General features: G+C 36.0%; 1 protein-coding gene across 1 annotated transcript in view; it reads right to left on the bottom strand.

The window, feature by feature from the left end:
- LOC122312951 (mannosyl-oligosaccharide 1,2-alpha-mannosidase MNS1) overlaps positions 1 to 14,588 on the bottom strand; it is a 30,768-nt gene extending 16,180 nt beyond the window's left edge. The window contains exons 1-4 of the mRNA XM_043127629.1: positions 14,055 to 14,588; positions 3,130 to 3,177; positions 2,506 to 2,673; positions 7 to 119 (exon numbers count right to left, since the gene is read on the bottom strand). Of these exons, the coding sequence (XP_042983563.1) occupies positions 7 to 119; positions 2,506 to 2,673; positions 3,130 to 3,177; positions 14,055 to 14,213 (488 nt within the window). The 5' untranslated portion in view covers positions 14,214 to 14,588. The remainder of the gene's footprint in view (positions 1 to 6; positions 120 to 2,505; positions 2,674 to 3,129; positions 3,178 to 14,054) is intronic.
- Positions 14,589 to 14,813: the final 225 nt, after the last annotated feature.

Genomic DNA, 14,813 nt, shown 5'->3' with positions numbered 1-14,813 from the left:
ACTTACTCTCTAGCTTTCTGGAACTGCTCATCAAGACCCATGATATATAATGTATCAAGTGAGTCTACTAGAGTTGCTCCAAGACCACCAAAGCTATTCACACCATTCATTGATTGCGGCTGGTAACAAAATGAGAATGGGTATTACTTGGTAATTTTGTATGCAATAAGTATAATTACATCCAAGAAAGAACTTGATGCTCCATTAGATTGTTAAGGAATAGATTTAGAAATGCCCTCAATATAGAATTTCAAGTAAAAATGGCGTATTAGGAATGGCAATGATGACTAACTGATTAGATAAGAACCAAGTAATAGACTCATATAAGATGCTGACTTCAGTTGGATGCCAGGCTGTGTTTGATTTTGAATCTAATTTTGACTTATCTGTCTACTTGTCACCTATATAATGCTAGGAATCAGGTGAAAATGCACCTAGCACTTTGACCGAGACCATGTTTCATAAATACATCCTTTCTGCCTTCCCATGACTGTTGGCATTTCTTTTCCACCCTAATACGCTTAACATGCTAAACCAAAAACTTTTCTAAGCTCAAATATTTTAAACAACATCATCATGTGATTTGTAAATGTTCAAATATAATGGTTTAATCAAGACGAAAAATTGAGAAATATGCTTATTTTAAAAGTAGAAAGGAAAAGAAACTCCCAAAGCATATACATATGGCATGATGACAAGTAAATTATATACAATATCATTCACATACTACACAAAATATTCATCATGTTTGTGTCTATCATAGATTTATTTAAGACCTATTGTTATGTGTTATAGTTGATATGAGTTGTTGCATGTCTGAGATGATTTATTATAGAAAAACAAAGAAGTTAAATTGCTTCACTAGTTCCCAGGAGGTATAGAAGAGAAAATGGACAACAAAGATGAAAATTTATGAAAAAGCCCACAGAATCCATAGACTATGTTAGGAAAGGTTCTCAAGTTTAAGGGCGGGAAAGGTACTGGAAAATTCCAGGAAATTGGCTGTGACGGCCACCTCTAGAGGTCAAAACCATGGGATTACACCATTTTGGCACCAGAATCCCTACACTACTATTAGGAATTCTTTAACTCATTTTAGGACAACAAGAAACTACCTAGAAAACTCTAGGAAAGTGCTCCCCAGCAAAAGGAGAACCAAAATGCCACCCCAGCATATTTGGAACCCTATTCTGTTTGGGCATGCTAAGGAAATTAAGACAGCAAATCCGCCTACCTATATCGCCACCTCTCTCAGCCACATGGAGACCATGACCAGTTTTACACATCATATGAGTACAAAGTTTCGTCACAATATCTTTTATAACAGAGAAATTTTATGAAATTATCAGCTTATGAGTTTTGCTATAATTGCCAATATTTGAGTATTATTAATAAAAATTTCAGTAAGCTCATTATGTCCGTGGAATTCTCTTATAACCTGGTGTGTGTAATGTTAACAATTACAGATTTTCTATGCTTTATCAAGTAAAAACAAACAATCCTTCAAAACGCTTTTACCGTTTCCAAAACCTATCAAAAAAATCTTAACAATAGTGGCATCTCCCAACTTAGAGAAGGGGGCATTACAGTTATATCCAACTCAACAGTAGTTTCCGTCCTCAATATCCACTCATTAAGCGACCTCTGTTCTGCAATTCAACTTTTAGAAGATTAAGACATTCCGAAACACCATATGTAGACCATTGGTGCCTCACCTTCTCAACAAAACCATCCACTTTCAACCACATATTTTAAAATTCTAAAAACCTTCTACCCCTGAGACTTATCATAATCAAGAAGTGGGGAATTATCTGAAATTACACTCTGTAATTTGCTCTGAACAACAACCTTCTGAAAATGATCATCCCTGTCTAAAGAAATAAGATACAAATCAACTCATGACTACCAATTATATGACCATTTAAAATTTACACCTTGGAGAAGACCCGTCTCAAATATAAAGCCTGAAGATTCTTCCATGGTACGAGAAAAACTTGTCTCTCCCAGTACAACAAGGCTCATCCCACAAACTCAACAAGCTTGCAAACTCCTCCCTTAACAATCAATGAAACTGAGCCACAACCAAAAATGTCAGAACTGAGCCCTATTGATTTAATTTAGCACAATTTTCTTTAATTATGCTCAATTTCTTTACAAATTGTTGACTAATACTTCAACGAATTTCAGTTGCTGTGTTTTATTTAGATGCTGAATTGCACAACGCACCAATAGGTATCATGTAAAGTTTTATTTTATCACAAATGTTATTCAAAGTACAAATTCAACAAGTCTCTCAACTATACTGCCAACCGACAATTTTGAATCAACCAAAGATATAAGTAAAGGCTTTGCTAGGTAATCTAAAACAAGCATAAGATACATAAGCAGCACAAGACTCTCAAGACCCAAGTTACACTGCAAGAAAGTCATTGAATGTAAAATCTAAAACTAGATGAAAACATCTATGGGCCGAATAGATAGAATACTGAAAAAGCATTAGAGTACCTGAAGTTCATCTTGGCCCCATGCGTATTTCTCGTATGAACTCCATGCATGAAGCATTGCTTCTTTTACTTTCTCTCTTCGTTGAATGTCAATTGGATCATCTGGAACAACATCATTCTTGGCAAGCTCCCTAGTTGCATCGCCACCCGTATTCTTTGACTCTTCCAACTGAAAACAATCTACTAATTAGTCCACATATTTCTAGCACCTTAAAAGCAATATAAATTGCCATGGACTAAGAGATACTGCACACTATTTTACTTTTGTGCACTGCATTTACCACAAGTACGTAATCAAATTTACAATTAGAAAACCATGGACAGAACAATAGACAAATTGAAGGGAAAAAATAAAAGAAGAGAAAAAAGTACTTGGGCATTACAAGTAGAATAGAATGCCAAAGATAGTTCAGTTCAAGCTATCAACCTAAACCTACCCAACTTCTCCGCGCGCGCACCCCCCCTCCCCCCCTCCCCCCCCCCCCCCCCCCCAAAAAAAAAATCCCCTTTTCCACCTCCAAAAATAAAACAGAAAGAAAAAGAAAATGATGATATGGATGGAAAAAGAAAAAAAAAAAAAAAAAAATTCTACAATACAATAGGATAAGCATTATAGATCTCTTACCAAGTTCTGCAAATGAATTACTTCTTCATTTAACTTGGAAACTTCCACCTGAGAATCAGAAAAAGTTCGAAGTTTGTTACAAACAGGTAAGAAAAGAAAAAAATTCTCCGACTAAAAATCTGCCCTATAATTGAACTTCTTATACGAAACTAGCATTGAAGAAAACATACATGTTTATGTAATCCACATAGTGGGAAAGCATTATTCGAAACTAACTGTTTTAACATAATTTTTGAATTTATGAAGTTTAACTCCTATATATAGAACCATGAGCACCAAGAGCTGATGTACATCGAGGTAAACTTGCATTAGGAAAGATAAGATTTAAAAAATTATTCAGCAGCAAATAGCTTTCTTTGGAAACTTTATGATGCAATTCTGACCTTAAGTATGATGTTTAAGGTTAGTTTCTAGCCCTCAGTGTGATCTTTTACTTTTCTTCTCTCTTTAATATGATCCCAGCATTGCAGCAATTTTAATTGACCACCAAAATGTATGTAGGAGAACTCCCACTGACAATGATATCTCTAAGTCTTTTGCCTGAACCACAACCCAGCATGTGAGATGAATAATCATTCCATCTGCAGGTGCACCCATATGTCAATTGGGAATCAAAGCTATCTGCCCAGTACCATCTTTCCACTCATGACCATGCATAGCCAGTTTATGTCACATAGAGTCCTTAAGTTTTAGACCTTTTATTTTTTCAAACGTTACTCTAGTAGTTTCCATTTGGTTTAGTAATTCTTCATTCTTGGTATAGGATTTGCAATAACCTATATAAAGGCCTTATGTAAGCTATCAAAACTTAATGAACAAGTTAAGCTTTGAGGGTGAGAAAGTGATATTCCTTATTCATTCTTTTCATACCAAAGCGTCCTTAAATTGCATGGGTATCAAAAGTAATAAAAAAATTTATCTAAAATGCAAAAGGGGTAATCCAAGTTCAAAAAATGTATACAAGAGAAACATCTATCTAGAAAGAAACATCTATCCAGAAAGTGAAAAAGATACAAGGAAATCGTGAAAAACTTCTTGTTTTGATAGGTAATGAAAATGATGAGATCTTTTGACCATTCATAGTTATCGTGAATATTGTAACCCCTGATATAATTTAGGGAACTATTATTAATATGATTATTTATTATTATTATGATTGCTATGATTATTATGATTGCTATTATTTCATGTGTGACCTTAGGTTATTATTTTATGCTAGGTAATTGGTTAGCCATTAACAATCATGTCATGTGAGGGGTTTTAATTTTGAGTTATTGTATTCTCAAGCCAATGTGTGGATCATTTAAATGGTAAGATTTAATTTGTAAGATTCAAATTTTTAAATTTATCTTCCAAATTAAATTATACCATGCAAGCACTTTACTAGATGTATTATCTATATACGCTAATAAATCAAATTTTTCTTTAATTCTAGAGAGTCTGGCTCGGGTATGGATATTTATTAGGCTTCAAACTATTTTTTTTTTCAATAAATACAAATTTTATTAAAAACAGGTGAAGCCAAGTACACGGTAAATATACAAGACCAACACCTATGGATGGTTGTCTAAAAATACAAGGAAATCATGTACGTTTATGTTGTTAAAGTCTACTATAATCGACCAATGGAATAAAGTTTGAAAAAAAAAAAAAAAAAGTTATAAGCTCGTTCATTGTCTGTTCACAATCCTCAAAGCTACAACCATTCCTCTCAATCCATATGCACCACCATAGACAGATTGGTATCGTCTTCCACGTAGCTGCATTTGAGAATTACCCCAGAGGCCTTGCCAGCTAGCCAAAAATTCAACAAACCTTCTTGGCATCACCCAAAGGAGCCCCGCACTAGCAAAGAAATCATTCCACAAACTCATAGCCACATCACAATGCAATAATAGGTGATCCAAAGATTCCCCACTTTTCTTGCACATATAACACCAATCCAAAACAAGGAGTCAGTGTTTCCTTAGATTATCTAAGGGGAGAATCTTCTCTAGTGAAGCTGTCCATACAAAAAAGAAGCTTTTAGAGGAGCCTGAGTCTTCCAAATGTTCTTCCATGGGAACCCTCTTGTAGAATGTTTCATTAGAGACTTATAGTACGATTGTACAATAAATCTTCCCTTCTTGGACAATGACTCATCATCGTATCAGCTCCTCCATTCACTCTCTAATTATACACAAAAGAAATATCTTTGTTTTTTTTTAATAGGTAAGATGAAAGAAATCTGTAAATCCATAGGAAATATCATTGGAAAGGAATGGTCGTAGATTTCTATGGGGGGAAATCTCTAAAATCCACAACGAGATTACCATAGATAGATTGGAATCATCTTCCACATAGCTCTAATGAAATTGATATTCCATTGAGGAGAGCCACTAGATAGATCCATGAGTTTTGCAACTGCAACCTCCTATCATCCTGCAATGCCATATAAAGTTGGGTAGGCTTCCTTAAGAATTCGGTCTCCACCAAAGGTCATTCCAGAATTTAATTATGGAACCATCCCAACTGCAAAGTCTGTATATAGATGAAAGTTGGTCCAACCTCTCTTCTTATGTTTTTCCAAAGCCCCACCCTATGTGGTCCGCTCACCTCATCCGAGTACCATCCTTCCAACAATCCACCATATTTTAAATCTATGATAACTCTCCACAATGCACCCCTTCCATTGTGGTATCTCCACAACTATTTACCCAATAAAGCTTTATTGAAAACTAGCAAGTTCCGAATTCCCAGCCCACCTTCATGTATTGAGGTACAAGCTGTAACCCAATTCACCAAGTGAAACTTGAATTCTTCATCTATTCCCCCCATAGGAAATCTCATTGCAACTTCTATAGCTGATAGGCCACCTTGCATGGTATTGGAAATAGAGATAAAAAGTAAGCAGGCAAGTTGAATAGAGTACTTTTTATCAACATAACTCTACCACCTTTGGACAAATAAATCCTCTTCCAACTTGCCAATTTCCGCTCCATTTTTTCCAACACCCCATCCCACATAGATTGCAACTTAAAGGAAGCAACCAAAGAAGACCAAGATACTTCATTGGCAAGGTGGAGACTTTGAACCCCAAAATACAGGCATAGCTCAAAACACAAGAAACATTTCCAACTGGAACTAAGTCTGACTTGGTGATGTTCACATTCAATCTTGATACCGCTTCGAAGCAAGTAGAGCCACAAAGCTTGAATATGATTGTAATTAGCACCATAAAATATAAGAGTATCATCTGCAAATAAGAGATGGGTCATCTCCAATGTGCCGATTCTTGCATCCCCTACCACAAAGCCAGATAAATATCCACCTCCCACAAGACCTACAATCATTTTACTAAAAGCTTCCATAATGAAAACAAACAGTAATGGAGATAGTGGATCACCTTGCTTCAATTCCCTCAAGCTTTCGAAAAAGCCCATTGGTGTACTGTTCACATGGAAAAACGTACAGTGGATATACAAAATTTAATCCAAGAGCACCATCTCGCTCCAAGTCCACACCTCTCAAGCATGTGTAACAAAAAGTTCTAGCTTACTCAATCATAAGCCCTCTCCATGTCAGGTTTGCATAGTAACCCTGGAGTGCCCGACTTGAGGCGACTATCCAAGCATTCATTGGCAATGAAACAGAGTCAAGAATTTGTCACCCTTGTATGAAGCCATTCTGGGGCTTGGAAATGATCTTTTCCAATACTATACTCAATGCATTAGCCAATACATTCGGAAGGATTTTGTTCAATTCAGTCACCAAGCTTATCAGATGAAAATCCTTAATCTCTACCACCCTCGGCTTCTTTGGAATAAGAGCAATGAAAGTAGCATTAAGACTTTTTTTCAAAACTACCTCGTTCATGGAACTCATGGAAGAAACTCATGATGTCATCTTTAACTACTTCCCAACATGACTTAAAGAAAGCCATAGTGAACCCATCTGGACCTGGAGCTTTATCACTTTTTCACACAACCGTGCAAATCTCCACCTCCACCTCATCCAATGGCCTCTCTAGCCAACTTGCTTGTTGATGATCAATTGACTAAAAACTATGGTCATCCAAACATGGTCTCCAAGAAAACTATTCCGTAAGTAACTGTTCATAAAAGTTGGTAACATGGTCCGTAATCTCAGACAGGTTCGAAGTAATCCTCCCATTTACTAATGGTGACTCAATGACATTGTGTCTTCTATGCGAATTAGCCATGCGATGGAAGAACTTTCAAGAGAGAGAAAGCAAGTGAATACTCTCCTTGGAGAGAACTATTTTATTGAGGTTAAAACGAAAAGTTTGAGGATTGAGCCATAAAAAGGTTTAGGATTAGTTGAGGATGAAATTTGTCTACGATAGTAAACTAGGACCCATGGGTCAAGCCCAATTGTGTATGTTTGCAAAACTAGGACCAAGACCCATGGAAATAAGCCCAAACCATGACCCATCCATATGAGAATGACACATGAACCGTAATCCTAGGACCTAAACAGACCACCACCTATATATATGTACGTATGTGCCACATGGAATAGGCATGCATGCACATACACTTCTAAGCAGCCCTAGAGTTTCCGCTGCAACCGCCTCCCTCCTAGCCGTGCACTTCCACACTTCCGGCCATCACAGTCCGCCACATTGTGCACCACCCATCCCTCCTAGTAAACCCCTTGACCTGCCCACACCAACACACACCCGTTTCGTCGCTTAGCACCACACCCACATGGCAAGTCCCTATGCCACCTTGAACCTCCTCCTTATGACTTTTGCACCATGCCACAGCCACCAAGAACTAGTTGGAGCCGCCACACCTGAAGTTGCATTATTGCCAACCAAAAATTACTTATACCACTCAATTGCAACCTTTGTTGTAGCAGAACCCTACACTCTTGGTGAGGACTTCTCTTGCATCACTTCTCATCATTAAAATTACCTCAGATCATGTCTAGACAATGCGTCAATGAGGGGTAATTTGAGTAGAATAGGTTATGCATTGCTTAGGGCAAACCGATATGTACATGAGTCGTTAGATACTGATGTGTGTGCAACCCCTATGTGTTGGCCATTTGATGGTTCAAGAGCATGGTGGTAATATGATTATAATCCTTAGTGTAGGTTAATTTAGGTGTAAGTGTGAGTAGGGTTTTGGATTGAAGGTTAGAAGCTTTAATTAGGTTATGCATGACTTCAATGAGTTGTAAATGAGCATTATGTAGGTGTTGTGCCTAAGGGTTGGACCCACTTACTTGAAGTTACGTGTATTAGGATTGGAAGAGTTAAAATCTAGAGTACTAGGGTTCATTTTATTATTATTATTATTATTATTTATAGGTAAAAGAGGTTTTATTGATTCACGTAAATAAGCAAAGCCCGAGTACACAGGAAATATACAAGAAAAAGCCTAATTACAAACTACGTGCTACGGATAGTAGCATAAAAGTCATTAAGACTCGTTCTATTCAATACAATAGAAGAGACCCAAAGCAACAAAGTATGACTAGGGTTCATTATTTTATGTAGATGATTCTATGTCAAAAAAGATTGATTGGTGATGTCTTTGAGGCCATGTGATATGATTTCATGCTTGAACAAAAGAAGAGTGTGATCATAAAGAATTAGATTTCAAGGTCGTGCCTCTTTCTAGGGTTGGAATTGAAAGGGTTTTAGACAAACGGTTAGCCTCTTTAGGCCTCGTTGTATGATGTATATTTCATGTTTTGTTTAGTATGAAGGGATGCTCATCCAACCATAAAAGTTTTTCAAGGTTCCATCTGACACTTTGTGACTCATGCTTTTAACTTATTTGCACAAGGATTGATGTAAGTGATTATGATAATGCTTTTGTATCATTTTGCTTAAACTGAGAAAGGTCATCATATTTATAACAATATAGTAAGGTACATCATTATGAAGTTATACATATATATATGCATCATTATTGGCAGCTCATATTTATCAACCCTTAATCCTGTTAGGCCTCGTTTGTTTTCACAAACATTCTCATCTCATCCCATATCATTTCATCATTACAACTTTCTCAAATTCCCAGACAAAATAAAATAAACAATTCAATTTTTTCAAATCCTAGAACAAAAATAATATTAAAAAAAATATTCTAACAATATTTTATTTGACTTTTAACTTTTATTTCAACTCATCTCATCTGCAAAAACAAATGAGGCCTATGTGATGTATGTGATTGTGAAATTGCATGATTGATTATGTGACTAATTAGTACATAGTATGACTATATATTTTAAATGAGTTAAAGATAAGGTAAGTTAAGTTCAAAGAAAAAGAAAAGAAGAGAAAAGAAATGAATGATTGCATGTGATTGTTGAGGCAAAATGATTTGGCCATGACAATGAAGATGGTACGATGAAGAGTAAGGGGTGGATTGCAATGTCGGAATACTCCACAAGCAGTGCACCTAGTGATGCTCATTCATGAGTAGGGCTAAGTTCAAACTTGCTAGCCCCAGATAGAGTCAAGACCACAAGCGCCAAACCCTAACACATGGGAGTTAATAGGGTGTAACAACTATTAAGGATATGGATTTTTTTTATAAGGATTAAGGATATGGAATTAAGGAATGTATTATTTTCTTCGAGGTTTAATGTTATGTATGATTTGATGATGATGATTCAGACTATTAATGCTTGACTGAATCTAGACTGATATTATGTTTACCATATGGTGTAGTTCTTACTGAGTATTCAACTCTTCTTTTTCTTTTTTTTTTTATGTATGCCTAACCCAGGTGGGGGATGACACTAATGGTCTGTTTGGGAACACAACTGTTCTCATATATTCTCAAACTATTTCATTACTATTTACAAACTATTCAATACTATTCATAAACTATTTACTACTATTTCAATACAATTTACAGATATTCTAAGATATTCTTAGTATCCAAATGAGCCCTAAGGCTTGATGAGTTGAGATTTTTATTTGTTTTATATTCAATATGGTGTGCTTGTAACATGATTTTTACCCTTTTAATAAGTGCTACTAACACGGATCAAAAAAATAAAAATAAGTGATAATAAGAACTATTTTGAGATGTTTTTATTTTAATGCAGTACTCTGATTTTATGACTTTTATAATGGGATCTTTTTATACATGACACTAATTTGAAATAAGGTTAGCAGCATTCAGTTCCTCTAGCTTTTATAACCCTTGAGGGAGGGGGTATTGCATACATGTTGTGTAGTTAATCATTTTTTTTTATTGGCACGGGTGTCCGGGAACAGCATTCCGACTAATCCTGGGGGTGCAAAGGCCATCAGCAAGAAGTTTTCTGCAAATGCACATCGGGTAATTCAAGGGAAAAATCCTCCAGTCCGATGGCCCCTAGAGATTGTTTGCACCCAAAGGGATTTGAGCCTTAGACTTGGGGGTAGCATACCCCCAAGCCCAAGGCCTTGAGCCAACCCCAAGGGGTTGTTAGTCATTTTTTACTGTGTTGGATATTTGATATGTCAGTTGTTATTAATTATTGAAATATGCCATGTATTTGATGATATGTTCATTGTTCTTTACGTAATGTACATTTGGGTGTGGGTGCACATGTTCCAAAAGTAAAACCTTCGTTAAATTATGTTTTTCGTATGATATGTTAGTTACTGAGTCTTGGACTCGCTTTGTTTCTTTTATGTTTTAAGAGCACTAGGCGTGATGACCGAGAGAAAACAGAAACAAAATCGCATACGCTAATTTCAAACCATAGGAAAAGTCACAACAAAAAACTTTTAAAAAGTTTTTGAGACACAGGAATCAACTTGGACAAAAAGGAAAGTGAAGTAATCTTAATTAAAATATTTAGAATTCTTTAAAAAAAATCGATGGCATGGCACCAAATGGCATGTCACTTGACCAATGTGCACTCACATGTGTCAACCAAGAGAAAGCATGACACACAACCTTCCCCATGGTCTTCCAAGGTCACCCTTCAGCCAAGACCCCACCAAGCTCAAGCTTGGTCACACACAAGTCAAGACCCAGCAAGGCACCTCATGTTGAACCCTTCCACCACATGCTACCCTTTCCATCTCCACCTTAGAACCCTCTTACTAACGTGAGCTGATAAGTTCCAGCCCTTAGACACTCTTGCTGGTCGAAATCTTTCACCTAGGAGCTTCTCCAAACCTTCTTCAATCATCCCACACAAAAAACCCTAAACTAGTCATAATCCAAGTGATTAGTGCTAAAGCCCCATCAAAGAGAAGTGTTCTAACTTTGAAACCTCCAAACCTTCTTATGTTGGTTTAATGCTTAGTTGGATGTTGAATTAATTGATGAACATGATGCATATATGCTAGGACAATGCAAGACTAGTCTCAGGTTAAGCATATTTGAAGTGTTTATGATACAATTATGTAATTTGTATTATGTGTGGCAATTTGACGGAGAAGAGATGTAATTAGGTCCAATTTAGAGTGTATGATATGATGATATTGATGATTATACAAAGAAGTGATTGGATTTGAAGTTAGATTAATCAATCTTGAACATTGAGTTAACTTGTTGTGATGAAATGTTGTAATCAAGGAAAAGGGACTTAGGTTCATTCCTTAGGGACATGATTAAAAGGTGTTTAAGTGTATACTTTAACAGATCAAACAAAGAACTAGGAATGGAAGATAACATAGATTTGGCTATTAAGGTTATGAACACAAATGAGAATCAAATTGTGTTATTGTTGAGGTGTTTAACTAATTAGTCATAATGAAGTGTTAATTGGAGTGAATTAATGAAAGGAATTAGAAGTAGTAGAAACGTTGCAAGTGTAGAATTATGGTTAAGATTATGATGGGATGGAATTAAGAATTAGAGGAAAAAGAATTGAACTAAAATGAGGATTAGGAGATGTTTAAGGGTTTCAGCCCCCTAGTGTTTTTATGCTTTTATTGCGTTAAATAAAAATGAACCTAGAAATGGATAAGAAATAAGAAGAAAATGAGGTATATGAAAAATATTTAGAATTGGGATCAAAATGTAAATATCAAAAAGTATAGGGACTAAGTTACAAATAATGAAAGTCCAATGTCTCATATGCAAACAACCAAAAACTTAGGGATCAGAATGTTATAAATTAGGGGTGGTAGATCTGATTGGTCAAGAGGAATCGTTATACGACAAGGATCCCTAGTTTTTTGAGGATTCTATAAAACCTGGATTGGGCCCTGTTACACCTTAAGGCTATGCACTAGACTTCTTCTCTAATATTTCACCTATGTCTCTCTAGCTGTCTGTAAGTTCCAGGGTTTTCTTGATCTCTTCTTGTCTCTCCCCTAACTTTGTTAAAGGTAAAATAGGAAGTTCACTGCGATGAGCATCAAACCGCCATTTCCAACACAGAAAAAAATCTACCATCATTTCCCAGCATCACGCATATTAGCCCAAGAGACTAAAAACAACTTGGCATAACATGCTAGCTACCTCACGTTGGAGTTCATAATTGTGTTTGTTATGACTAGCAAACATTTCCAACACTTAAAAAAGTCTAGCAACCTTTCCAGGTATCACCCATATTAACCAAAAAAGACTAAAAACAATTTGCCATAATGTGCTAGCTACCTCATGGTGGAGATGATCCACCAATTCCCAATCGGTGTTGGTGAAGGCACTAGGCAAACTTAAGCACAAACGTTGTCTAAAGCCTATACGCAAAGCGCAATGGCACTCCTGATTGAAGTGAAGCACACATTTTTAATGATGATGTATGCAAACAAAAAAAATTCAGATGATACAATTAAAAAAGAAACCCCACCATACTTGTTGGAAATTCCAGCAAGTAAGTCCCCATCGATATATTGAGTTTTCAAGGATTGTTAAGACACTTTTATTAAGGAAAAGCAGCACTAGGGATACCCTACAAACATGTATTAACAAAATCTATTCCTTAGTTTAAAAGATTTTTTCTATAGGTATTCCTTAGTTTAAAAGATGAAAGTTTAAGAAGAGATTGATATGGTCTAATGTATGATTAAGTAGGTTTTTGTTGACATGCTAATTATTTCATAAGGCTAAAAGGTAAGTAGTTATGATCATATGCCCTTATCTTTATTTTATCCTTTCGTTAGTTTTATAATGTTTTCTTTTTGATAAGTAGTTTTATAATGTTTTCTTAGCTATATGATATGTACATGTTTTATTAATGATTACATGGTGTATCGCATGTTCCTTGGTAGCCCATGTTTAACGCACCCTTTATTATAGAAGCATGTAAATGTAAATGGAATTGTAGGTGTGCTTCCCCTATGCCATGATAAGTATGTATAGAATTATTATTTGTAAGGAAATGAAAGATGGTGAAAGTTTGAATGTAAGCATAGAATTAAAACTTTCTCTCACTCGGCCATGACTGTTGAGGATTTATGGTACTACAGGTGAGGAGCGGATGGTAACGCCAAGAATGGCTCATTGGCGGTGCACCGTGCCGGCACCTCCTTAGACTAGGTTTCCAGACGTAGGGAAACAGGAGACCTATGTTATGAAACAAAATTTTCACATAACCCCATTAACCCTAAAAACCCTCTGTTATGGTGTCTTCAATTCGAAAACTTTCTAAAGAGAAAAAACTAAGTACCTCCCGATCACCACAAAAAGAATTTCCAAAAGAAAAACATTTTAACTTCTCAGGAACAAACCATATCCACATCCAGAAGGACCAGAACCCAATTCACAAGCAAGCAATGCCCAGATAATAAAGTTTGAATCTTACATTTCGTGTTTGTTTCATTTCCAAGAGAGAAAGGAGAAAACACTTAAATTGAGCCAAATACTAGCTGTACTCTCGGGTCCTAGAAAATATGAACCCCCAGATTCATTTTTCGTTTCCTCAAACTCCACCGGCAACCGTAGAATATACCTATAAATTCAGCAAGAATACAAAATAATACGTGTATATTTTTCATTCTTCCTTTTAATTACCTCGTGTTCTCTGAGCAAGGTCTGACGATCCCAAACGATAAGAGTTCCGCAAACGAATGCGATGAAAAGCAGAGCCAAGCGCTGAGGTCTCTTAAGGTAATAAGAAGGGTGACAATGCCTCCATTTGCTCGACGACGATGATCTGCCACTCCTTGCCATTTATCTTTTTGCTTTCCTTTTCCGTTCTTTTTGTTTCTGAATTTTGGATCTCTTTAATTTTCAGATGCAGAACCAAAACATCTAAGTCAGGAACAAAGAAAACGTCTTCGAATCTATGATTTTGTATTATATGATTCGGCCGATCTAAGATCTCGCAGAGAAAGAAAATACAATTGTAAACGCAAGCATGATCTGATCTAACGTAAGGATTGACAGGAGAAGAGAAGGGAGGACTGAGGAGGCTGGTTGATAGAGCAGAGAAAAAAGGAGAGATGGGGATTTTACGGCATAACCATAGAGTATACTCTGGTTTTTCTCTTGAGAAAAGTAAACTCTAGTTTCTAAGAGCTGGTCAATGAATGAAGTACGATTTGGTGTAGGATGATTAATTGGGCACATATGGTGAGTGGGCCAATGCAGACTGCTATCTAATCCAACCACAAGATGGGGAGAGCATTCACATGTACATGCTAAGGAAGCTTACCACAATTTATATTGAATTAGCCATTTTAATGTTTAAAATTTAATTAATATATAATTTTTTTTATTTTTAACCATTCACTCAAAACTTAAAATTTATATTAAATTAGTTATCAGACT

Source organism: Carya illinoinensis, chromosome 1 (assembly GCF_018687715.1).
Source record: "Carya illinoinensis cultivar Pawnee chromosome 1, C.illinoinensisPawnee_v1, whole genome shotgun sequence".
Classification (NCBI taxonomy): domain Eukaryota; kingdom Viridiplantae; phylum Streptophyta; class Magnoliopsida; order Fagales; family Juglandaceae; genus Carya; species Carya illinoinensis.
Note: the sequence above shows the minus strand (reverse complement) of the source record. Positions and strands in the feature narration are given on the sequence as shown.